Source organism: Idiotropiscis lumnitzeri, chromosome 1, assembly GCF_059441095.1.
Source record: "Idiotropiscis lumnitzeri isolate Australia: NSW breed Sydney's pygmy pipehorse chromosome 1, RoL_Ilum_1.0, whole genome shotgun sequence".
Lineage (NCBI taxonomy): Eukaryota > Metazoa > Chordata > Actinopteri > Syngnathiformes > Syngnathidae > Idiotropiscis > Idiotropiscis lumnitzeri.
This window is the reverse complement of record NC_142391.1, coordinates 31,526,533-31,550,703: the sequence shown is the minus strand read 5'-3', so window position 1 is coordinate 31,550,703 and position 24,171 is coordinate 31,526,533. Positions and strand designations below refer to the sequence as shown.

General features: G+C 42.0%; 1 protein-coding gene across 1 annotated transcript in view; it reads left to right on the top strand.

Moving 5' to 3' along the window:
- LOC148344238 (zinc finger SWIM domain-containing protein 6-like) overlaps nt 1-23,628 on the top strand; it is a 66,476-nt gene extending 42,848 nt beyond the window's left edge. Inside the window, exons 3-14 of the mRNA XM_088295189.1 lie at nt 1,012-1,160; nt 3,858-4,008; nt 5,709-5,888; nt 6,695-6,865; nt 6,940-7,086; nt 7,165-7,311; nt 8,147-8,407; nt 9,311-9,446; nt 17,283-17,440; nt 17,844-18,007; nt 18,117-18,198; nt 18,991-23,628. Of these exons, the coding sequence (XP_088151315.1) occupies nt 1,012-1,160; nt 3,858-4,008; nt 5,709-5,888; nt 6,695-6,865; nt 6,940-7,086; nt 7,165-7,311; nt 8,147-8,407; nt 9,311-9,446; nt 17,283-17,440; nt 17,844-18,007; nt 18,117-18,198; nt 18,991-19,856 (2,612 nt within the window). The 3' untranslated portion in view covers nt 19,857-23,628. The remainder of the gene's footprint in view (nt 1-1,011; nt 1,161-3,857; nt 4,009-5,708; nt 5,889-6,694; nt 6,866-6,939; nt 7,087-7,164; nt 7,312-8,146; nt 8,408-9,310; nt 9,447-17,282; nt 17,441-17,843; nt 18,008-18,116; nt 18,199-18,990) is intronic.
- Nucleotides 23,629-24,171: the final 543 nt, after the last annotated feature.

The following is a 24,171-nucleotide window of genomic DNA, read 5'->3' as shown; positions in this document are numbered from 1 at the left end:
GCTATACTGTTCTTTGGTGGTGTGACTTATGCGTAATGGAGTGTTACTAGAACAATACATGCCAGTTTGAAGCTATATTTTTGGGACAATACAATCAATTTAAAAAAGAGATAATAATCCTGTCTAGCAAAAATACTGGAAATTCCACGTTGCTTTTGCATCCTGAGCGGAGTGAGCCCCCTCTACCTCCAAAAGGCAACCCATGTTTTACCCCTTGTTTTGTCTCCACATCTATCCAATTCCTTCTTTTGTTGCTTCTTTGCTCAGTGCATTTTTGTCATTCTTGTGCTTAGCATACAAGAGATCGGATTTTTTTGTATTTCTGGGTGGGTGATATTCCACCATAGTTTCAGCAAAGTCCCCTAAGGCTAAGGTAAGCATGAGGCTACAGGGGTGTGCCCAGGAGTTCATGGCAAATGTTTGGCACCTCGGACACGCCTTCTTTTTGACAAAAAAAGTGTTGTTTTGTTTTCTTTTCTTTTAGGTAGGGGGTTATATTGCAAACTCACCCTTTTAAGATCGCACACAAATTATTTCATACTTTGGTGAGCTTATTATAATGATTGAAAAAAAAGGACATTATTTGTGTATTTATTTTTATTAGAGTGGCACGTACACTTTTTTTTGTGTTGATTCCAAAAGTACCTCAGGTTTTCATACTACTACTAGAACTACTACTTATATGTAATAATAATAGATAGGGACGTAATGATTCCCTCCCTCAAACCCAGATTCGATTAGATCATCAGCTCCCAAGTTTCATTCGATTCTATATTTTTTTAAATCGCTGCCATGTTCATCTCTGTGTGCTAGTGTGGGACGTTTCTGGTCATCTTCCCTCCTCCTATTCTCCTCATCCCTCACTTTTCCTCTACTCTTCTTGGTCGGAATTACAGAAGGTTCTTGTACAAAAGTACAAAACTGAACAAAAACAAAGATGTCTCAATGTTATAAATGTTTTTTCTTTTGACAACTCAAGAAATCTCATTTAGTACATATTCTGTATTTTAGGGGCACCGGACCCCACTGCAGGGGCCAGCGTGGACGACGAGAATTGCTGGCACCTGGATGAAGAGCAGGTTCAGGAGCAAGTCAAGCTCTTCCTGTCCCAGGGAGGATACCACGGCTCGGGCAAGCAGCTCAACTTGCTCTTCAGCAAGGTCAACAACCGCCAACGTTGTTCCTTCCACATACACATCGCAACCACACGTACACAGCGACGCATTCAGATCCCGACAGGCGGGCCTCCACACAATTCTGCTCTTAGGTTTTCCTTTTCACCACAACAAGACAAACGTAGTCTCTACTCTGCATCTGGTTAATATTTTCCCTCTCTAGTGCACTTATATGCTCCTCATCTCCCTCCTGAGAGGGGACCTTTGTTCTCCAAGTAATCTCCTGTGCTCATTGGCACATGCATTAGAAGTGCTGTGCTACCTCTTAGCTTGCGGCTAATTGCTGGAGGAAGCCATGCCGTATATACACTGTAAACTTATGGGCCACATTATTAGGTACTTCTCCGCAACCTAATAAAAATCCAATAGCCCCATCAAATATGCTGCCTTCACAAAGGTACCGTATGGCTGCAAACAGTGTTGTGGTCTGTGGTGTTTATTTACTCAACTGAAGACGGAGGGAGATGTCGTTTGAATATTACAACAATAAAGCAATTTATGTCAAGTGAAAATAGTTTATCAAACCGAAAATGATTAGTATTTACATATACATGAGCTTTGGTTACAACCTTCCATTTGCAATTTTCCATAGTTCCATAAATGCTGCTGTCCTGGTTGCAACATATATAGTTCAAATGGGCTCATCAGTTAATAATAATTAAGTGTCCCTGTTTGAACTGAGATAATTGCAGTTTAAGGGAGGCCACTATTTATCTCAAGTGGATGATGCACCCAATGTATCTTATGGGAAATAATTCGATTAAAAAAAGTTACGACACATCACAAGTACAAGGCATCAAAATGCTGATTGCATCGAACAAGAAATGCATAAGCATTAAATAGCATATTAAGTATATGCAATAAATGTACACTAAACAACAAGCCATGGATATTTTAATGCTGAGTTAAGTGAGGCAACCAGTACCATTTATGATTATGGTTGTAGTTTTTGCCTGATATTGCGAGCTGTTTTTAATATTTCATCCATCTCGTGTTGCTTAATAAGCAGTTAGCCTGATGGTGGCAAGCTAGTTAGCCGTTAACTCAGATGCTAACAGTCATAGTTGACATATATACTTGTTCTTCTGACTATTTTGTTCTTAAGTACTCTTTTTCTGGGTATTTACAGTATATTTACTTACTATAACACCCTGGCATGCGGGAAAGGATGTGAAATAGAGTGCAATTGTGCATCAGCCTGCGTCCGTAACAACCAGCGTGTGTCCCAATTTTAAGTGCAACATTCCGTCAGATTTCAATGCAACCTCTCACTCGAATGAAAGCCCGACTTCAAAACGTGCTCCATGCTCGAAACCGCTTTGAATGGCAATCAGTCCCTGCAAGTTGACATCAGCGCAAGGACGCACAAAGTACTCGACTCAACATTTAAGAGGACTAAAAGCCAGGAAGTTTGTCTCTATTTCTTTACATGTGACAGTGGAAATGAAATGCTACAATTAGCAGCCGAGGTGACCGTTTCAAAAGGCTTTGGTAATTCCAACGCGTAAAAAAAAAAAAAAAAAAAACATCTCATGTAAACATAATGTATCTTTTCTTCTGCTTTAAATTTACGCGCATGAATGGCCAAATGTGTAGCTGTCTGAAAGTGAATGATGCATAAAACTTCATTATAGAATGTAGCCATTTTTAGGGCAGGGCACTAGATTTAGTTTCGTAAAGTCAAATGATTATGATTTCTGGTTTATTTTAAAATTTAAAAAACAAAAATATTTCATCGAGTCCCTTTAGTTAATTATCAACATTCCATATTTGTTAGTTTTTCCTTAGTGTCACGCACAATTAAAGGTGCCCAGCCCATCTAAACAGTAGACAGCGATTCACAAATATTTCAACAAAGCGTCCCATTGCGTAACATCCAAGCACGGAATAGAAAGTGGGCCAAATAAAACGGTTTACTTAATCAAATGCTTGAGTTTTTCTTTCTCTGACATTGCAACAAATATACAGCCTCATCTGACAGTTTACACAATAATTGTTATTGAGGGCAGTAAAACTAAATATGCATTTAATATCATTTAAGTGTCATAAACAACAAGTCTGCTCCTCCTCTCGGATGGAGTGGAAACGACCAGTTTCCTGAGGCAGAATTCCAGACCTTAACTTGGCACACAGTGATCTGCGGGCTCGAGTCAGATTCAATGTAACATTTGGTTCGGGATCAAAATTTTGCAAAAAATCTGAATTACACAAAAATGGCAAAACTGTTTATTGTAGTTCCCAATAAGACTTAGTCCTTCAGTCATCATCAGGATTACAACAACTTCTGACTGATTTGGCCTCGGAAAAAAACTGTTCATGTGAAAGTAGAGGATGTTTTTCAAAGTTATTGATCAGGGCTAGGCAAAAAAAAAAAAAAAAGACCGATTTTGACGACATTAAGCCGAGTTAAAACCATATTCTTTTGATACAGATGCAGAAATAAGGACTTTCTTTTAATTACAATTGCATTGGGACCAAGTGTGGCTGTGACCCACTCAGTCCAGATTATTTAGCCTTTAGGAGGTCAGCATGCGATGGCGCGCTACACAGTAAAATTGTAATTGTAAGCTGACCTTTTTATAAGCTGCTTACATTTTAGCGCTTGTTATTGCATCCACATTATGTGTTTGTGTGTATACAGTATGTGTGCATACTGACGGCCCTCCCTATCGGCCCCTGTAGGTGCGTGAGATGCTGAAGATGCGTGACTCCAACGGGGCGAGGATGTTAACACTGATCACAGAGCAGTTCATGGCCGACCCTCGGCTGGCACTGTGGAGACAGCAAGGCACCACCATGACAGACAAGTACAGACAGCTCTGGGACGAACTGGGTACGCACGCACGCACGCACGCACACACACACTTCAACAAGGTGGGTCATCAGACCAGACAGTGCTCAAACACACGCGCAGATGTGTCTGTTTATCCTTTGATTTTGACAACACAAACACACAGAAAATCTGGTGTGACTATTGGCTAGATAACAAACATGGCAAAGTTGCAATAACATGCTGCACAAACATGGCCGATAAGCAACTTGGCTAACATTTTGCAACTCAATCCTCTAACATGTCTAACAAACATAGCTGGAACACACTTGAAAAACATTGCCAAAATGCAGCAGCACACTCCACAACACACTGCAACACAATCCTTGAACATGGCATACATACTATTACATACTGCTCAAATTTTACATCCCCTTACGCACGGCACAAACATGGCCGGGCATGCTCTCTTTTACAACACGGAAAGCCCACGGCACCTCGAAGGTTAGCGTGGCCATATTTGGACGTGCTGGCGTGGTCGCCTACAAGGAAGTGAACAGAGACTTTTCACACTGATTTTGACAAAAAGTAGAACTTTCATTGTGGCGAGAAAGCCTTTATGAATAAGCCCGCCAAAATAGCACCAAGTTGCTCCACTAGCGTTTGAACACACTTGTCGACATCTTTTTTTGTCTTTGCAGACGCCTCTCGCGTTGTTGACAATGACGTCTCTTCTCCCTTTTGCTCTCGTCGTGTACTTTTTGTTTGGACAGCCCAATGATCTCATCTGTTTCTGCGCCAAATATTCACGGAATTGGATGTGTGCGTCGGCTCTTCTTTTTGAAGTTGACACTTCAAACCCTTCTTCTGGAGTCCTTATCGCTCCCCATGATGTGCACTCAATGCCTCGCCGCTCGCCTCTTTTCTCTCCCACTCTCCTTCATCCTCAGTCTTTTGTCTTTGCCTCTTTTTAAAGCTGCGGCTCCTCATCTTCCTCCAGACTCAGAGCCGAGCATTTTCGTCCGCATCAGCTCCTTTTACCTTTCCTAATTTTTTCACCCACATTTCTTCTTGTTCACCCCCATTTTTTTTTTTTACCGTCCCGTCCTTGTCTTCGCCCTTTCTCCCAAGCCCACCCCTCAACTTCTATCCACACACAATGGGGCATGCAACACACTCTACACAGTAAAATCCCCGGATGTGTTCACATCCCATGAGGCTGAAGCACTTTTCATATTCTGTTTGTTCCAATTTGCTCCAAAATGATGTGTGCGCAGTCTGCGTTGCCTCGGGACTAGCTAAGTTCTTTCGCATACTTTTTTGTGGGGTACAAAATGTGCTCCAGGAGGAAAATAGTGATGCCGCTCGGAGTGCTGCGCTTCTTTGAAAGACACCCCCAAGATGTACCGTGGATATAAAAAGTATACACACCCTGTTCAAATGCCAGGTTTATGAATAAAATAAAATCAGACCAGGATAATTCATTTTTAAAACCATATATGTGACCTATACCCTGCATAACTCAACTGAACACTTTTAGAGAGGGGAAGTAAAAAATTAATAACCAAGATATGAAGCAAGATGCTGTTGCACAAGTGTACACACCCCCTTATAACTTGGGATGTAGCTGTATTTAGAATGAACCATTCACATTTTTCCTCATTTATGAATGATCAGGCCCATCTTTCCGATGTAATGTTCAAATGTGACCCTTGAGCACAAAACTTTGGCCACTAAAGCCTCCATGTTTTGGTGTCCACCAGGTGCCCTGTGGATGTGCATCGTACTGAACCCGCACTGCAAGGCGGAGCAAAAGTCATCATGGTTGCGACAGCTGCGCAGGTGGAACAGCGTGGACGTGTGCCCATGGGAAGATGGAAACCACGGCAACGAGCTGCCCAATCTCACCCATTCGCTCCCACAGGGTGCCCACAGCAACCAAGGTCATTTTTTTTTTTCATGTGTTAATTTAAATTTCATGACGATCAATATCGAAATTAATGTTTTATTTCTTTTCATTAGTTACATGTTGGAATTTCCACCAAAATTGAAATATATGTACAGGGAACATATAATTAGGCATAAATTAAACATATTTAAATTTTAAAATAATCTTCTAATTGCTTATTGATTTTTAGGATTCATATCCTGGCCAAAAGTGACCTTTTTATTGGGTCAATGGACATTTTTTTAGCAAGACATGGTAAAACAGTCTCAAGACTATAACAGGTTGTGTACATTTCATGTCCAAAAATTCAAATTCAAACTTTCCTCACAACACGGCATGTTCCAAAATGTATTTCTGATGAAAAGGCTGGATTATGAAGTTTTGCTTGAATGGCACAATTTGTTGCCACTCTCTCTGTCTAATAAAACAATATATGCTATAATTTTACATTTCAAAAGTAAAAATAAAACCATGACAATTGGGGCCATTTTATGCATTTTATGATTTATATTTTGCATTATTTCAGTGCGCTGTTATTGTATTATTTTTATTATTGTTATTTTAAAGATTTATTCCTGTACTGTGGTCATTCTCTTTGACTGCATTCCTTCTTTTCCCCTGTATAGATTTTGTTGGTGCAAAACATTTTCCTCGGTTTATAAAACGTGTATAAATATGCTTGTATTTTATATTGAAATGGAGTGTTTTTAAAATATGATTCAAAAGATTTTATTAGAATTTTATTATTGTTTTTCTGTAATTCCTGATGCTAATTAGTGTGTTTGTCGTCCTTCGATGCAGAGATGCGGCCCCACAGGACTGTTTTTACGCGGGCCATTGAGGCCTGCGACCTGCACTGGCAGGACCGCCACCTCCAGCACATCATCGCCAGTGACCTCTACGCCAACTACTGTTACCACGACAACCAGGAGGGCTCCCTGTTTGACACACGTGGCTGGCCTTTGTGGCACGGTGAGTGAAGAATATAGACACACCGCAGATGCTATAGACGTGGACCTAAACTTTACAATTCTCTCTCTTTTTAGAACACGTCCCAACAGCCTGCGCCAGGGTGGATGCCCTGCGTTCCCACGGTTACCCACGTGAGGCACTGCGTCTGGCCATCGCCGTTGTGAACACATTACGGCGGCAGCAGCAGCGACAACTCGAGCACTTCCGTCGGCACAAAAAAGGTGAGGCTCCATTTTCGGTCCATGTGGATTATTCTATTTTCCTATGCTATATGATGATAAATGTATTGTTTGTGTCAGAGTTGCTCCATAAAGGCCACACTTCTATTACCAACATGGAGGGGTGGGTGGGACACCCACTGGATCCCATCGGCACCCTCTTCAGCACTCTGACAGAGTCGGGACGGGTGGGAGAGGAGGGATCAAATACCTGCTTGGACCTCTCAGGTACTGCTAATGACAGTATACGTACATTAGAATGAAACGCTGCATGAAGAAATTCTTGCAGTGCGGCATTTCCCAACCGTATGGTTGAGACCCAAATCATGTTCTTGGGTCAGTTATTGTATTTTCTTGGCAAAGGGATTTTTGATGCATGTTTTTTTTTTTTTTTTGTGTATTTTATTTTACATTAAAACACACTGTATTAAAGAGGCGACTCAGAGAGGAACATAACATAATTAAAATAATATTCACTGAACATTATATCTGTTTATTTAGTTTTTGTTACTACCCCGCCTACAGTAAGAGGTGTAATACTGAATGTTGCTCCTATATAATTACAGTGTCCTAAAAAAAAATTCCAATTGGAAAATGAATATCTGAGTAACATGTCCGATTAAACGAAATCAAATGGGCTTCATGTTGAAAAATAAAATATTTTTGTGATTTTTTTCCCCCACAAGATTCCAACAACATTCAGATTGATTGTTGATTTTATCATCGAATTAACTCATCTTCCCGAATCTTCAATATGTGCATCGCCTGCGACACGTTTGTGTATTTTTATAGAATTTCCTTGAAAATGAACACTGCACGCTCTTGCTCTGTTTTTGACCCTATTCTATCTCTCAAAATGCTTATTCATTACAAGTGAATTTGTTATTAATTCTTCACCTTGACCATAACATTCACTGTTCACTGTTATGTATACGGTACGTCTTGTTCAAATTTGAGAACAAGAATTGTCAAGGTTATTAGATGGGGAGGGTTTGAGACAGCACATTTTTTAAATGAGAGGTTCCAAATCTTAGAACCATCTCACTATAATGTTTCTCCTCAGACTGCTCCAGCGTGGTGACTCGGGCAGACCTCCAGCGCATGCCCGTGCAGAGACTGCTAGGCGACGGCGAGTCGTATGTGGCGCTGGCGGTGGAGACGGCTCTGATGGGCCTGGGCCAGCAGCGCGTGATGCCCGACGGCCTGTACGCTCAGGAGAAGGTGTGCCGTAACGAGGAGCAGCTGCTGGCCAAGCTTCAGGAAGTGGAACTGGATGATTTGTTGGTCAAGATCTTCCGCAAGGAGGCGGTCTTTCTACTCGAAGGTAGGCAGGACCGGTGTGTGTGAGATTGACAGAGACTACCACTCACCACTGACTGTGACTTTTTTTCCCCACCTCACTAACTTAAGGTTTGGTTCGCAATACAAAGCTAAAAATAAAAATCAAGAAACTGCTTAGGTCAAGGTGCCTCCTTTCATTTTGTGGTGACAAATCAAGACAGAGCTGACCAAAATGAACTCTTAGCTTTGTAACATTGTGTTAGCGCACACACACACGCACACACGTGCACTGTATACTACAATGTGTTCATTTACAGTGCAAAATGCCACGACAGGGAGGAGTTAAAAATGGACTCCTGTCTCCACCCAAACCCCCATGAGTATCCAAACCAGGGCCTGGTGCGACCACCCACCTCAGGCTCTGTTTCTAATAGAGAGCGCCAGCCCCCCCACGCCCTGTTCGGCCCCTGGAGGCCACAACCCCGCCACCCTGTGATGTGGTCTGTGGTGGACGGGTTTTAAAATAACCCACCAGAGACAACGGCGTGGGGTGGGACACAAGCAAGAGTGCAAGGCCAAGAACGAGCATATGGTTTTTGACATCATTGTTTGTTTAAACACCACGTCAAAATGGATAGACCACTGCATGCCCATGCCTATTTTTACTATTTTCAAACGCATTATTTTCTCACTACAGGGTTAAAAATATCTCAGCCCAATTTTTGTATCACCTTTTAACCCATTTTAGCCAATCAGAAACATAAACTCCGGAACTCATTTGCGCAGAGGAAAATATAATGACAAAAATTGACCACCACCAAGTAGCAATTGTTTCCAAAAAAGTAAAGTTGCGTGCATGTCTATCCTGTTTGCGTTCACATACAGTAGCTAAATAAGCACCGGGCTTTCTTTTGACGGATGCAAGCTTCTCTGTTGTTTCATGCAGCTGGTCCATACTCCGGCCTCGGGGAGATCGTCCATCGAGAGAGCGTCCCCATGCACACCTTCGCCCGCTATCTCTTCACCTCCCTCCTACCTCATGACGCTGAACTGGCGTACAAAATTGCACTGAGAGCCATGCGGTAGGTGATGCACCACGCACACACACAAAAAAAAGTAGACAGTTTTTTGTTGTTTTTTTTACAGCTGCCTTTGTTGTCTCCTGAGCAGACACAAAACCATTCTCACCTACTGACACACAGTTTGGCCGAGGGGGCTGGGGAACGACTGAGATCTGGACATTGGGGACTTGCACCCCATTTAATGCATGCAAGAATGACTGTTAAGCACTTAATCTGTGCCGAGTCATCAGCAAACAAATCAGAGGCCGTTGAGCAGTGGAGCAGTGCTCTCTGGTGACTCAGCCGCGTCGTTATCCACTCCACTAGCTGGCTGTGCCATACACACACACACGCAGACACACACACTCATGCATAAAATGTACAGTAAAAACAAAGCTGGTGAAGGCAAAAAAAAAAATAAGACAACTTTTAAGAGGAAACAATATTAATGTGCAATTATTATACCCAGTGAGTCGAGACAGTCTTCTAATTAATTTTGTGTTTGTGGAATAAGAATTCAACAACATTTTTATCCATCACCTCTAAGATGCTGCAGAAGTATGATCCAGCAGGATGACAAGTAGTCACAAAATTAGTCGTAGTTGGTCTTGCATTTCTGCTGCAAAGGATTTGGTAAGTCTTTAAAATTAATGAGGAAATTGTTTCTCACTTACTTTATTATCTATTGCATGATTTATTGTTGTTGCTCACCATCAGAAACTGATCATGTCTCTGTGACCTGATTATGTGATTAGATAACAGAGATTTACATTTTATTTGATATATGAACAAATGGCTAACTTGATTTCGTACTTGAATTACCTGTGTATTATGATCGGAATATGTAATACGTTGTGATTATTGTAATTATTATTAGCAGCAACATCAGTGGTGAAGACCTGGGTGACCCCTGTCATAGCAGTGCCGATGAGGGGAAAGATGCAGGTGGTGGTCTTATTGAAGGGAGAAGGAAGAGACTGGAGCGAATAACCAGACCTGTAGAGATGCATCAGGCTGCCGCCCTGTAGACAGTTGTATTGTGCATTGAAAATTATGTCACTTAAAATCACTGTCGCTGCTCAATGGGTAGTATTCAAGGCCTCGCCACATGGCAGGAGAAACAAAACATGTTCGGCCTACAATCGGGTCTCCTCATCTCAAATTCCCAGGCCGAATTTCAGGCCCTATACATTCCGGCTTGTACTGCCACTTGTTGACGACTAAAGATGACATCACAGTGACCACCAGCTTGTGAACATCATGTGACCAAACCTAGAAAACAGGTGAGCCGTGACGTGACGATGGCTAGCTGAGCCATTATGCACAGTGATGTCATTTTTTTCAGTCAACAGTAAGTGGCAGTGCAAAGCCCCTTCAGATGAATAAAAAGGGGGCATTATTGCTGTTTATTTAATATTCCATAAATGGAATATTAACCCGAATTCCATATTTCGACTAGTGGTGCTGCATAGAATATTATTGTAATGGACATTTTGGACGTGACTTCCCCTTTTAAAATGAGCCTAACAAGGCTTTGCAGCAGAGCAGTTTTCAAAGATTGGCCATTGGGTTTATATAATCAACATTGAAGCGCTTGTGTTAACCAATTGAACTGGATTATTTCAGGATCGTGATAGAACAATTGTGACCTGTTTGCTACCTTGTCATGTCTTCACCAGACCGCGGCGTGTGGATATGTGTGTGTGTGTGTGTGTGTGTTTGTGTTGGCCTCCATCCTGCTTGTCCCCGTGTGTGTGATCTCTCTATTTTGGGTCTCCTGCACGCGTGTGTGCGTGCATTGGTGTGTGGACAATGTGTGTTAATCAGACTACGCTGCTGTGTTTTGATGTTGTGACTCGCGGGAGCTGGATCAGTGAATATTAATTACATTAATGAGAGTGTAATTAGTGTGGCTGTAATGAGGAGAGGGGGTGCACATCCATGCACCCGCACACACAAGCACACTCACACACACACGTGGGTTTGCATGCAAAAGGGCCAGCAGCAACTGGGAAGTGTGAGGAAAAAATGTTTGTTGTCCGTCTGTTAAGTGAACAATTTGTTGAATGAGGTGGGCTTTTCCCATCTTTACAGGGACAATGAATGCAGCACACTTGGATGAATTGAAGCGAGGCAAGTGCTCACCATTGCTCCTCGCTCCCCAAACTTTTCCCCGAGTCAGCCTCCCTCACTTGTTACGCCTCCGTACGCCCCGCTGTGGTGCGAAACAGGCCGATTTAGAATAATACGGGCCACTTATGGGTGCTCCTGGGAGCCCGGTGGTGTCTACTCAGCACATAATGAATGTGTGTAATGTAGCGTAGTGTAATACGAGAGCATATAGCTCACCGCTCCCACGGGACGGCGGACAGTTAAATATAGGGGAGGAGGTAAAGGATCCAGGGCTATTTTAATGGCCCCATTATAACATTATCATTGATACATACAGCGAGAGGGAAGGAGAGAAAGTGAGAGAGAGACCTTTTCACATGACATGCTTTTTTTTTTTTGTTGTCTTCTCATGGCCGCTACTCCGTAGCAATTTAATCACATGTGTAATGGCATGTGCAAGACGCTTTTGTTCATGATAATTCAGCAGGAATCTACCCATTTCTCCAGATTTAAATTTTTTAAATAAAGCTTTAAGCTTTCGTTATTATTTTTTTTCCTGTCATTTGAGATTGCTACAAACGGGTCGATTTTTCTGCTTAATTCATATTCCTGAAAAGCAGTGTTAATCATAATACCGTGTTTAGATTAATTGTGGGCACAGAAAACATATAATTGTAAAGAAAAGCTTTGTCTTGACTTCCCCTCTAAGCCTCCCATCCCGTCCTTCACTCTGGTCGGTGCAGCCCTCTCCTTCTAACACCCCCTCAAAAATAAAAATTATGAAGACTTTAAATGTGCAATTATTATGCAAGCTATTTTTTTTTTGCACATTTAATCTCTTGACCCCTGCCATATGTTCTACAGAGTTTATAAATAGCATATAAAAGGTTTAATAACATTACAATTGCTGCTGCTGCAAGTAGCTTGCAGTTTTCGGAAATAAGTGGTCTTACTGTTTAGTAATTGAGCAAACATCTGGGGAAAAAAGTAACAAATTTATACTCGATCAACATTTATCTTAATTTAAAGTCGTGCCACCAAGTGAAGAAAGCACGTTTTTTTTTTTTTTTATCAAAAAACAAACATTTTCATGTGTGTTACATCAGTTTTGTTGCTTTTATAATCCATTTTTACCGTTCTGTTGTCCCAAACAGCACACTTCACATTTGCTACTCAGATCCCCATCCCAGCGTGGGCTGACCAAAACCGAGGCGGAGCTCGCTGATTGGCTCGTGACCGTGCCGGAGTTTAAAATAAAGAAAATAGCGGAGAGATGAAGAAGAAGCAGGATCTTGTTGTACTTGCACATTTTCCTTATCTCCACTCCTCCGAAGCCAAGTAGCTGAATCCGAAGCGCCCGGTATTATCATATGAGATTTCCATAGGCGATACGAGACTTGCAATGCTAATGAAGCTAGATCCTCGCTATAATCCACAACCTTTGATCCGCTGCATAATCTTTGCCGACGCAGCACTGTTTATGCTCTCGTTGCGACAATGTTAAACCATTGACATTGGCTTTAAATTGGGCCCGACACCTCACATGTTGTCCTGGTTTAAAATTATAATGTATAAAACGGCTCCGATACAGATTGTGCAGGAGTCCCTAATTAAGTGTCCATTTGAACTCTCTGTAAGCTTCTTAAAAATAGAAAGAAATCACAGTCCCAAAGGCATCCCAACGTGGTTTATGTATGGATGTGGCTCTTGTCAGCGGATGTGCAGCTTAGCTGATGGATTTGCACTCGAGGAGTGACGAGGGCCGAAGGGTGTTTACAGTCGAGATGAGCAGAAGACCGTGACACAGGGGAGGGTTGGTCGTCAAGGTGATTCTGACCAGAGACCTCATCTGGGGACTCCAGGATTGGCGTAAAAACCGGCATGTGGTGCTTTTTCCCTTTTTTTCAGCATTTTTGACATCTTTGTTACTTTTGTCGCCAACATTGTTCAAGGTTAGGGTGGGTTTCAAAGTCAGTTATATTTGCAATACCGAATCTAGTCACAGCTTCACAAATTCAACTCACGCCTAATGACTTTATATTTAAATTTGTCTGATGAAATATTTACACGTGAGAAACATGCAGAAATCAGAAAGGGGGCCAAACCGCTTTTCACACCACTGTAAGTGTGAATGTTGGTTTGCTTTATATGTGCCATGCGATTGGCTGATGGCTAGAGGCTGAATGCAACCTGCCTCCGCCCGTACTCTGCTGTGATAGGCTGTGGTTCACCCGTATCCTAATGAGGACAAGCACTTATAAAAAGTGCATATATGGATAGACATTGCACAAAGTTGTTTTCTATGTAGGCTACAGCCACCATTTTGAATCTCGCAGTCGAGTCCTACTGTACTTGTACTTGAGTGAATGCTTGCACAACGGTCCCCGGATAGGATACGGAACAACAAAAGCCCAGTATGGATTTCCACTCCCGACTGGTTGAAGAGGTTATTTTTCAACGGTCCCGGTCGGCCTCTCGAGCTCCCATCTAGTGGAGGCCCTCTGGCTCTCTCTGGTGCAAACCAAACAAAGCGTGGAATGTTGATGAGGCCTCCGTCTTTTTTACCCGGGGCCCTTTTTTCTTTGCTTTGCCGCACCCCGGGAATCTTCCAGAAGGGCCCCCAGAGTGGCCGAGTCTTTTAGCGACTGTTTTTGGGATGGCGTGAGAGTAGGCAACCCGGCTGTTGCTTCATCTAAAAAAAAAAAAAAGAGGAAAAAACCTCACACTTTTCCAACAAGTGCAAATGTTCACACTGTTGCATGTATCACATTTATCACCTCCTGCTGGAGTGTGGATGTTTTGTGGTCTTGCAAAAAGTGCAGTGTCTTTAACTCACCCATATAAAATGAAATCGACCATTAATGTAATGGGAAATTTTAAAACTTAACACTAGCACTAATACTGTAGCTTTTTTCTAAGCTTTTTTAACACAATTGCTCCAAACAGCACAAAACAGATGCACTTAAAATCCAAGTTCTTTGTTGACAAAGAGTTTAGTTGATATCCAGCAAACCTATGACAAAGAACAAAAACTGAAACAAGCTTACTAAACCAAACCAATATCATGTGACGTAACAGTAGGGTTAAGATGCATAATAATAAATCATACCACCATGACATGATCAGCTAGGCTGGCTGAAGGTCCGGAGCCACTTTCAATCCCCGTCACAGCCTGGCTGCTGGACTACAACTATGATCTAAAATATGATTCACAAAGGGTGGTCATGTGGTACATGAAAGAATCACTAACCTGAAGTCCAATTGTGTTATATTTAATTTAGCAATTTTATACCCTGTATATGATTTAAGAATGGAATCTTTTGAAAGTCTGATGGGGTAGCATTGTATTAGCATATTAGCATGTCACGTATTATCTAACTTGCATGTTGAATCCATTTTTTTTTAACTATATTTTAGTGTAGTGTTGCACCCATCCATTTTCTATGCTGCTTATCCTCACCCGGGTTGGCCGAGGGGCACGAGTGCGCCCTGGATGCAGGGCATATACAGATGACCAAGCCTTCCCCCTCACTCTCACGCGCACACCTGAAGACAATTTAGAGTCTAGAATTAGTGTTAGAAACATATTTTTGAAATGTGGACCGAATGGATTTGTTAACCACTTGGCTACTGAGCCTGGTTGTGGATTGTGAAAAAACATGAATAATTGACTTACTGGGAGCAGTTAAAATGGAAATGGTGGGTCATTAAGCATCAGTACGATGCATTTAACATGTCAATAACCATCAGCCCATTGTACTAGCTTCACATGAGGTTTATCAGTAATAGTAGCTAGCATACTAGCCTAAATAACGTGTTAGCAAAAACTGACGTGAACCAATGTGCACATATGGACCAGTTGCAGAATTTTCAAATGTATTCTACAGCTGATTGGGAGCCAGTATAAAGCCTTTGAAAGTGGAGTTATAGAGTACGTTGTGATCTCTGTTCTGGTCAAAACCCGAGCTGCAGGCAAATTAAACAGCAAAGGAGCGCAGGTGAAAACAAATGCTTATTTTCAGTTTGACATTGTTCGTGCCTCCGAGGGCATCTGAAATACTGCCCAAAAAGCATCACTTAATTAAACCTAACAAAAACACCATTATTAGAACAAATGCATTTGTGCAAAGTAATCATTTTTCAATTAATAACAGAATGGGTCCCCCCGCCCCCCTGAAAATCTGCTGATTTGGAAATGCTTAACTGTGGCACCAGCATCTTTACATCAAGTGCAAATGTTCACAGTAGCGCATATCAACAAGAGGATTGTTATTGCCTTCCCACTTGAATGCAGAAGTTAGTTGTGGTGCAGAAAGTGGAGTGTTTTTGAACATGCCTTTATGCCGGACATCATCACTCGAGGTGGAATTGAAAGTTGGCATTTAGCATCTTGGCGTTGCTTTTTACCAGCCTGGTTTGATGTGCTCCAAAAGGGCAGGTCTGTGTGTGCGTGCGTGCGCAAGTGTGACCGTGTGTGTATGTGGCGGTATTTGTTTGATGTGTGTCCAGGCCCTGTGCGGCTGGAAGGTGAATGCCTTAATTTCCCCGCGGACTCAATTAGCCTTGTGATTGGTGGAGAGGAGGCCAGGTTGCTGCCTTGTGAAGCGGAGGAGACCTTTTGAAAAGCGAGCCGTGGCGCAAGAAGAGTGAAGCGGAATAGGAGATGAGGCGGCGCAGAACACTCGGCCCGCCACATGTTGCCGTGACGATGATGAGAGGGGGAGGCTCCTCCGTCCGCAGCAGGTGTTGCTTGGTACTGAGTTGATTGGAAGAAATTAGAGAGGACAAAATAGTCATTGACGCTCGCTCACTCAAGTTGAGGTTGAGTTGCAGGCGTAGGCTGTGATCAAATCAGGTTTTGATTTTCAAGTCCCTTTCAAAGTCTTCACACGTTTCTTCTTCGGATTCATACACTGGCCATCTTGCATGCAGCAGATGTGCTTTATATTTAATTCAGAGTACTCGAGATGTAATATAAACTTGTCTGATGTAACATAAACTTAACTTGTCTTGGATTCTGTACAAGTCTTGCTTTTCTTGTGCGTTGCCATCTAAATATCTGTTCCTGCTGGCTCTGTTTCCACTCCTGCTGGCTCGCATTGTGTCCTTCTGAGTTCCTGTTCCTGCTGGCTCGCTTTCTCTGTCCTTTTAAATTTCTGTTCTTATTCTTGCTGGCGCTTATGCTGTCCCTCTTTGTTTGTGCACCTTCTCATGCTGGATCTCTGTGTTTCCGTTTGAGTCTCTGTTCCTGCTCCTGATGGCTCTGTTGCTGTTCCTGCTAGCTCTCTATTGTTCCTCCGGAGTACCAATCCAAATAGCGCTATCCGTATTGTTCTAAATTTCAGTTTCTGTTCACGCTGGCTTTTTTGTGACCCTCTGAATTTCTCTTTTGGCTGTCTCTCACTGTGGCCTTCCGAGTTCCTGTTCCTGCTGGCTCATGCTTTCTGGTCTTCTGAATTTGTGGTTCTTCTCATGTTCCTCTCATGCTCTCTGTGTTTATAAGTTTTATGTTCCTGCTCCTGCTAGTTGATGCTGTTCCTGCAGACTGTCTCTGTTTCTTTCTGAGTTTCTGTTGCTCTTATTGTCTCTGTGACCCTCAGAACTTGTGTAATAGTGCAAATTTATTGTCCCCCTCAAAATAACTCAACACACAGGTTCTCATGTCAAAACAGCTGGCAACAAGAAAGAGTAGACACAAAGTGAAAATGTTATTGATATTTATTGATCTCATCTCTGCCCATTCAGGTTGCCCGTTTTGGAGTCAACAGCATCGTCCGGCGACCTGTCCCGGCCTCACCACATCGTATCGGTGGTGCCCAACCGCTATCCGCGCTGGTTCACCCTGAGCCACATCGAGTCTCAGCAGTGTGAGCTGGCCTCCACCATGCTCACCGCGGCCAAAGGTGCGCACTGCAGCACATGCAAAAAAAAAAAAAAAATGCGGGAGAAAAGGAATGGGAGAAAATGGATGCCGCACTCGCTTTTTGGTTACTGGTTTGGTAAAAATAGTAAATTAAAAGCAGATGTTTGTTTCGGAATTAGTCTGCTGTCATAGCGGACTAAATAAATCTGAGAATATTTAATTTTGCGAGGCTGAAATTCTGAGGATTTTGACACTTTTAGGTCTCCAAACGATTGATCGAGTACCAAAAATAAAAAATGATTCATTTATTTGATAATCAATTACTTGTTGATAAAGTGATTAATCATTGCACCTGTATTCCATTCTATATACTGCTTATCCTTACGGTGTGCCCACCTCTGCTGTAGCTCATCCTAAAGGTGTCGTCAATTGCGATGTTTCAGGTGACAGTCGCAGGCTGGAGACAGTGCTGGAGTCCATCCAGAAAAACATCCACTCGTCGTCTCACATCTTCAAACTGGCGCAGGACGCGTTCAAAATCGCCACTCTAATGGACAGCCTGCCCGACATCACGCTGCTCAAAGTTGCCCTGGAGCTGGGACTGCAGGTAATTGTGGCGCAGAAGAAAGCTCCATCCGCTTCATAGAACACCAGCGATCCAAAAATAAAACACGATTTAAGTCTTGTGACCTTATTCTTGTTTTTGTCCACATTAGGTGATGAGAATAACGCTGTCCACATTAAACTGGAGGCGGCGAGAAATGGTGCGCTGGTTAGTCACATGTGCCACCGAAGTTGGTAAGTGAGCTCGCTTCTCTTTATTCTTCTCATTTTAGTAGCATTTTGTGCAAGAAAACTGACCTTGATTGTTTTTACTTGGTCGAAGGGATTGCAAAACTAAAGTCTTTAGTTAGGGGTGCACATCTCTTCAGTAAAGTACAATGCGATATCATGCCCCATGTATCATATATATGATTTTATCATGTCGAGTAATATGTATGTATGTGGGTATGAATATGTGCTGTGAAAAAGTATTTGCCCCCTTCCAGATTTCTGGATATATGCAAAAAGCACAAAAATCAGCAAGGGGGCAAAACTTTTTCACAGAACGGCATATATACAGAAGAACACAGTATATCGTGAATATGTCGCAACATCGGGCAAACGTGTACGATTCAGTAAATCAAAGCCCATTTTCAGATTGAAATGGCTTTTCATTACATCGCTACTTTTCGTAGTCAGTGTTCATGTGGTGGACCTCGATTAGTAGATGACGTCGTTGATATTCTTTCAATACAAAGCAGCAGTGCCCAACCTTTTTGGCCTTGGTGTACTGCTAAAACATATGAAAATACGTACTGGTTACTGCCATCTAGTGGAACATCATTCAATTGTTCTGCCTGTTGATATGCCATTGGCATGAACAAAGTTAACAAATATACATTATATCTGGTAAATAATTTTTGGACTGAGGGAGATTAGGTAATTTCCCGTTGCATTGTTTGGGAACCGCCGCTGTAGTGAGCAGGAAACATGTGCTGTGTTTTTGTTGCCAAAGTTGACCCGTCCGTGTATGTGTGTTTGCATCAGGCGTGTACGCACTGGACAGCATCATGCAGAGCTGGTTCACCCTGTTCACCCCCACCGAGGCCACCAGTATCGTGGCCACCACGGTCATGTCCAACAGCACCATCGTACGCCTGCACCTCGACTGCCACCAGCAGGAGAACCTGGCGTCGTCAGCGCGCACCCTGGCCCTGCAGTGCGCCGTGAAGGACCCCCAGAACTGCGCCCTGTCAGCTCTGACGCTCTGCGAAAAGGACCACATTGCCTTCGAGACAGCCTACCAGATTGTACTGGACGCCGCCGCCACGGGGATGAGCTACACGCAGCTGTTCACCATTGCGCGCTACATGGAGCACCGCGGCTACCCCATGCGCGCGTACAAGCTGGCCACGCTGGCCATGGCGCACCTCAACCTCAGCTACAACCAGGACACGCACCCGGCCATCAACGACGTGCTGTGGGCCTGCGCGCTCAGCCACTCGCTGGGCAAGAACGAGCTGGCCGCCGTCATCCCCCTGGTGGTGAAGAGCGTCAAGTGCGCCACCGTGCTGTCGGACATCTTGCGCCGCTGCACGCTGACCACGCCGGGCATGGTGTCGGCGCTGCACAGCCGGCGGAACTCGGGCAAGCTCATGTCGCTGGACAAGGCGCCGCTTCGGCAGCTGTTGGACGCCACCATCGGGGCCTACATCAACACCACGCACTCGCGCCTCACGCACATCAGCCCGCGCCACTACAGCGAGTTCATCGAGTTCCTGGGCAAGGCGCGCGAGACCTTCATGATGGCGCATGACGGACACATCCAGTTCACGCAGTTCATAGACAACCTGAAACAGATCTACAAGGGCAAAAAGAAACTCATGATGCTGGTGAGGGAGCGCTTCGGCTGAGCTCCGCTACTTTTCTACCGACTCGAGTCTGCCTTTTTTTTTTGTTTTTGAACCTTCCAGGAAAGAAAAAGAAAAAAAAAAAAAAGAGAAAGAGGACATTGAAACGATGCGATGAAGCGGAAATGGAAAACAAACTCCACAGAGCCACATGCGGTATTATTGTTCTTGCTGTTGTTCTCGTTACAAACATTATCGCTATTATTATTGATAATAATATTATTACTACTACGTGTACAGAAGTGTTTTTGTTTTGTTTTTTTTGTCACAAGAGAGGAAATTCGTCACGTTGTGAATGTTGTGTGTCTGCGTGTGTATGAAAGGAGAAGAACGTTTTGTTTTTGTTTTCAAACATCTTTTTCTTTCTCTGTTGCATTGTACAGGTGCATCTCAACACATTAGAATAGCCGTGGAAATGTTCAGAGTCAAATTCAAAAGTCATATCTATGTTCACGACACAGAGTTGAAATATTTCATGATGTTGATATTACATAATTGGCCTAGCAAGCTATCAGGGGTTCTGTAATATTGGTTGCCTTAATCACTCATTTTTAAAAATATATGTATTCATCTCATTAAAGAATCAGTTAAGTGAAATATTTTTACATATACACATACATGTTTGATGTATTTTACTAAATCATTTCTTAGTTAGAAAATGAGAATAACTTGTATTATTAAAGTTACCAATTTTACATACTATTATTTTTTTCCATCCACAAATGAAATGACTTGGCCCAAACTGTCCGTTAAAAACACCAAATTTAAGAGTCACTTTTGAATTGAACTTCTGAAACAAATGTTTTTACCATTATCCATTATGTTGAGATGCACCCGTATGTGGCGATGGCCTTCTACAGTAGCGCTCGTGTTATTTAAAAAAACAACAAAAAAACAAAAACAAAAGAAAAAAATCTGCATCCTCGGAAGAGAAACTAAGGCTTTAAAAACACACAGAGCACCTCCCCTTTGGCCCCTTTGGCCCCCAACAGGGGGCGCCAGGCAGCACTGCACAGCTGAAAAAAAGTCGCCATCAGCATTTTCGGAGCACTTGAGCAGCCATTAGTTTTCTCTCAGCGCCAATACCACGACTGTGCTTTTAGCACCCACCTGTGTAATGTGATGCATGCAGCTATCTGAAGCCGTGGCACATTAGACTTCATTCAACCTGGATTATTGTACTTCAACAATACACCGGCATATTCCAATATAAAATTGCTAACAAAAATCCAGCCTTCGTTGTGTTGTACAAAACTATTGCAGCTTGTAGATTGAGCTGTTTTGAGTTTTTCCAGATAAAAATTGAAAGCAAACATTTGGACACATACGTTTCAATGAATTTTAAATTTGGTATGCAGATATTGTGCATTTACTCCGCCTCCTGAATGTGAGAAGCATCAAGGAGCAATCTGATTGGATGTTGAATGTTTTGAAGCCAGAGCAAAACATTTTCTGCCACAGAAAAAAAAAATCACCCTGTTGAATCTCCAGTTGAAAACATCTGATATTTCGTATTCGATGAATGTTAACAATAATTCACCTGTTCAGAACAAAAGCATGGAACATTTTTTGTTATGTTTTGTTTTTGTTTTGTTCTCAATCAGGAAAAAAATAACTACAGTATGCTTTCTCGAGGTTGTGAGAAGCATAGGCCTTGACATGATGAATCTTGACTACTTTGTCTTGCAGCTCACATTTAATATTTCAATTTTTTTATTTTCATATTTGGACAGGATCATCCACCTGTTGAAAACAATCAGCACATTTGCGCTATCAAATGAAAAAGGATGTCGCGTCTCAATTTTTGTTTAAACCTTATTTTAGCCCAAAAAACAAACAAAATTAGGTCAAAAAGAACTTTCAGATCTGTCTCTTTATCTGAATTACATTTATTTTGTTAGAAACAATCTCAAAATCTGGAGGTACATGTTTTTAACTCAACTTCACTGAGAAAAAGGGTCTGTTAATTTTATTCAATTTTATTTCAAGTGGTTGCAACAAATAAAATCATCAGGATCCAGGTAGATTTTTTTTATGCATAACTAAAAAGTATTTAATGAGAGTTTTGTTTTAGTCGCGTTACGTTTTTTTGTTTTTTTTCATTAATGTACAGCAACTATAATTATCACAGCTTGTTACCTAAAATGAATTGCCTCTTTGGCAGGTTTTAACATATACAAAAAACATGGCAACTATTCATACCCAACAACAATTTCTGTTTTACAAAATCCTTAAAACAAATCAGCCATATTTGATTTATAGTCTTTTTACCATATAAAAATCTCTTTGACCGATCTTCGTAAAAATTGAGCATTAGGAACTATCCAATTGGACTGTGCAGGTGTCCTATTGTTATGCCCAATGAGTAGAGCTGTGCTGAGGGGAGAGCGACTACCTCATTGATGCAGTGTGGAACCTGCTCCTCGCAGAAATGTGCTGTCGTGGAGGAGATTTGTGACACATAACCTAACAGACAGTGTTCGTCATTCGCTCTTATCCCCGCCCTCCGATTGGCTACAAGCAGGCGCGTCACCCCCTCCGCCCCCATCTCATTTCCGCCACTTTATTTTTTGCCACACCCCCTCTTCAATAGGCCAGTGTCATTTCGTTTCCCTGTGTGTGTCATTGCAATGAGACTTTCTACTGTTAAGAGAAAAAAAAATGTGTGCAAGCTCCACTAATTGTCCACCGGAACGTTCTCAGGGATTTCTTCTTTTCCTCCACAAGAAAAAGAAAAGAAAAGTGTAACAAAACCAACGACTGACTACAGGAAAATGGGGGAAAAAAACCATGAGCGAGCATTTATTGTACTCTGTATATATGCCATAGTATATGTCTGAATATGGAGGATCTGAAAGTATATGTTAACTAATTTATACAGAGTATTCTATGTAATGTGAAATACTTGAAGCCGCTGTAGTTTGCTCCCTCTCTCTCTTCTGTCTCCTTATTTTGTTTTTTGGGGGGGTTATGTGATGGAAACATATCAGGAGGACAAGACTTCATTCCTGCTGACTTAAGCATACAGACTAGGAACGGAGGCCAAAAGTACTCACTGGGGGCCAGTAACACATTTTTTTTGTCGCTTTAATCCACTTGAAATTCATTTCTCATGCAGTAAAATTGACACTGAGTCTCATATCATGCACACCCGTCAACAAAGGTCTGTCTTTTACTCACCGTCATTTTTGTGTTCTTTGTTTTAAGTGTGTCTTGACAAAAAGCAGCCTTTTCTTCTTGCCTTGTCTTAACGCTTTAACGTAACCAAACAGGAGTTCTGTCTAACAACCAAACGCGTTCAAAGAGGTGAGATGCGAGCCACCTTGGTCCAGCTTTAGTGTCCTTAATTAGTAAGAACAAAAAAAAAACGTAAAAAAAAAAATGAAAGGGAAAAAAAGTGAATGGCTGTGTTATTAACTCTTAGTCCTGCTTTTGACAAAAAAGCAGCTCCTCACGTGTGTGTGTCTGGTGGTTGAGAAAAAAAAAGAAAGGAAAAAAAAAAAAGTACATACAATGTTGTCCGGTGTCTCGCAACAATTTCCTCTTGAGTCTTTCAAGCTGTTTTTTTTTTTTTGTTTGTGTAGGAAGCTCCCCCTTTTTTATTTATTACGACGACCCATGTATACATGCTTATGAAATTCAAATTTGATATGCCGATATCAATTTATTTATGTAACTAAATCACTGTTTTATAATCTTGTTAATGAGTCAATAATTGATTTTTTTTGGTTTCTTTTCTTGTTTTGTTTAAATAAAAGTTAATTTTTGAAATGTTGACGTTCCCTTCATGATTGTGGTTTCGTTTCACGGCATTTATTCTTAAGTATTATTACGATATTACGACAGTACCTCAAAATATTAAGCTCAGAAACATTGTTTTCAAATAAATAACATTATAGGAATCATTTGCAGTTTTAAAACCACAAGCAAGATTTGAATGTAGTCTCAATTAATTCATGTATGATGCTTTTTATCTGATAGGTTGTCGTTCCTCGGGTGTTGTGGTTACTTAAAAAGGAAAAAACTCCCCCCTTGAATCATTTAATTTTGTCATTAATGACATGAATAATGGGATGAATGATGCACTGTGAGTTTGTTTTATTCGCATGTTATGCATTATTATTGGGTGTGTGCAGGCAGATGCCCATCAGAGAAATCCCTGCCGTGGGTCTTTGGGGTGCACACCTGCCGCAACGCTGTAATGTAGAAATGTTATCCCTTGCTCACCCCCCCCCCACCTCCTCTTTGTCTTGTCGTGTCTGCCGAGCTGCAGGATGACTACATCGCTGCACTTTGTCAGGTGTTTGTGCTGCCTACC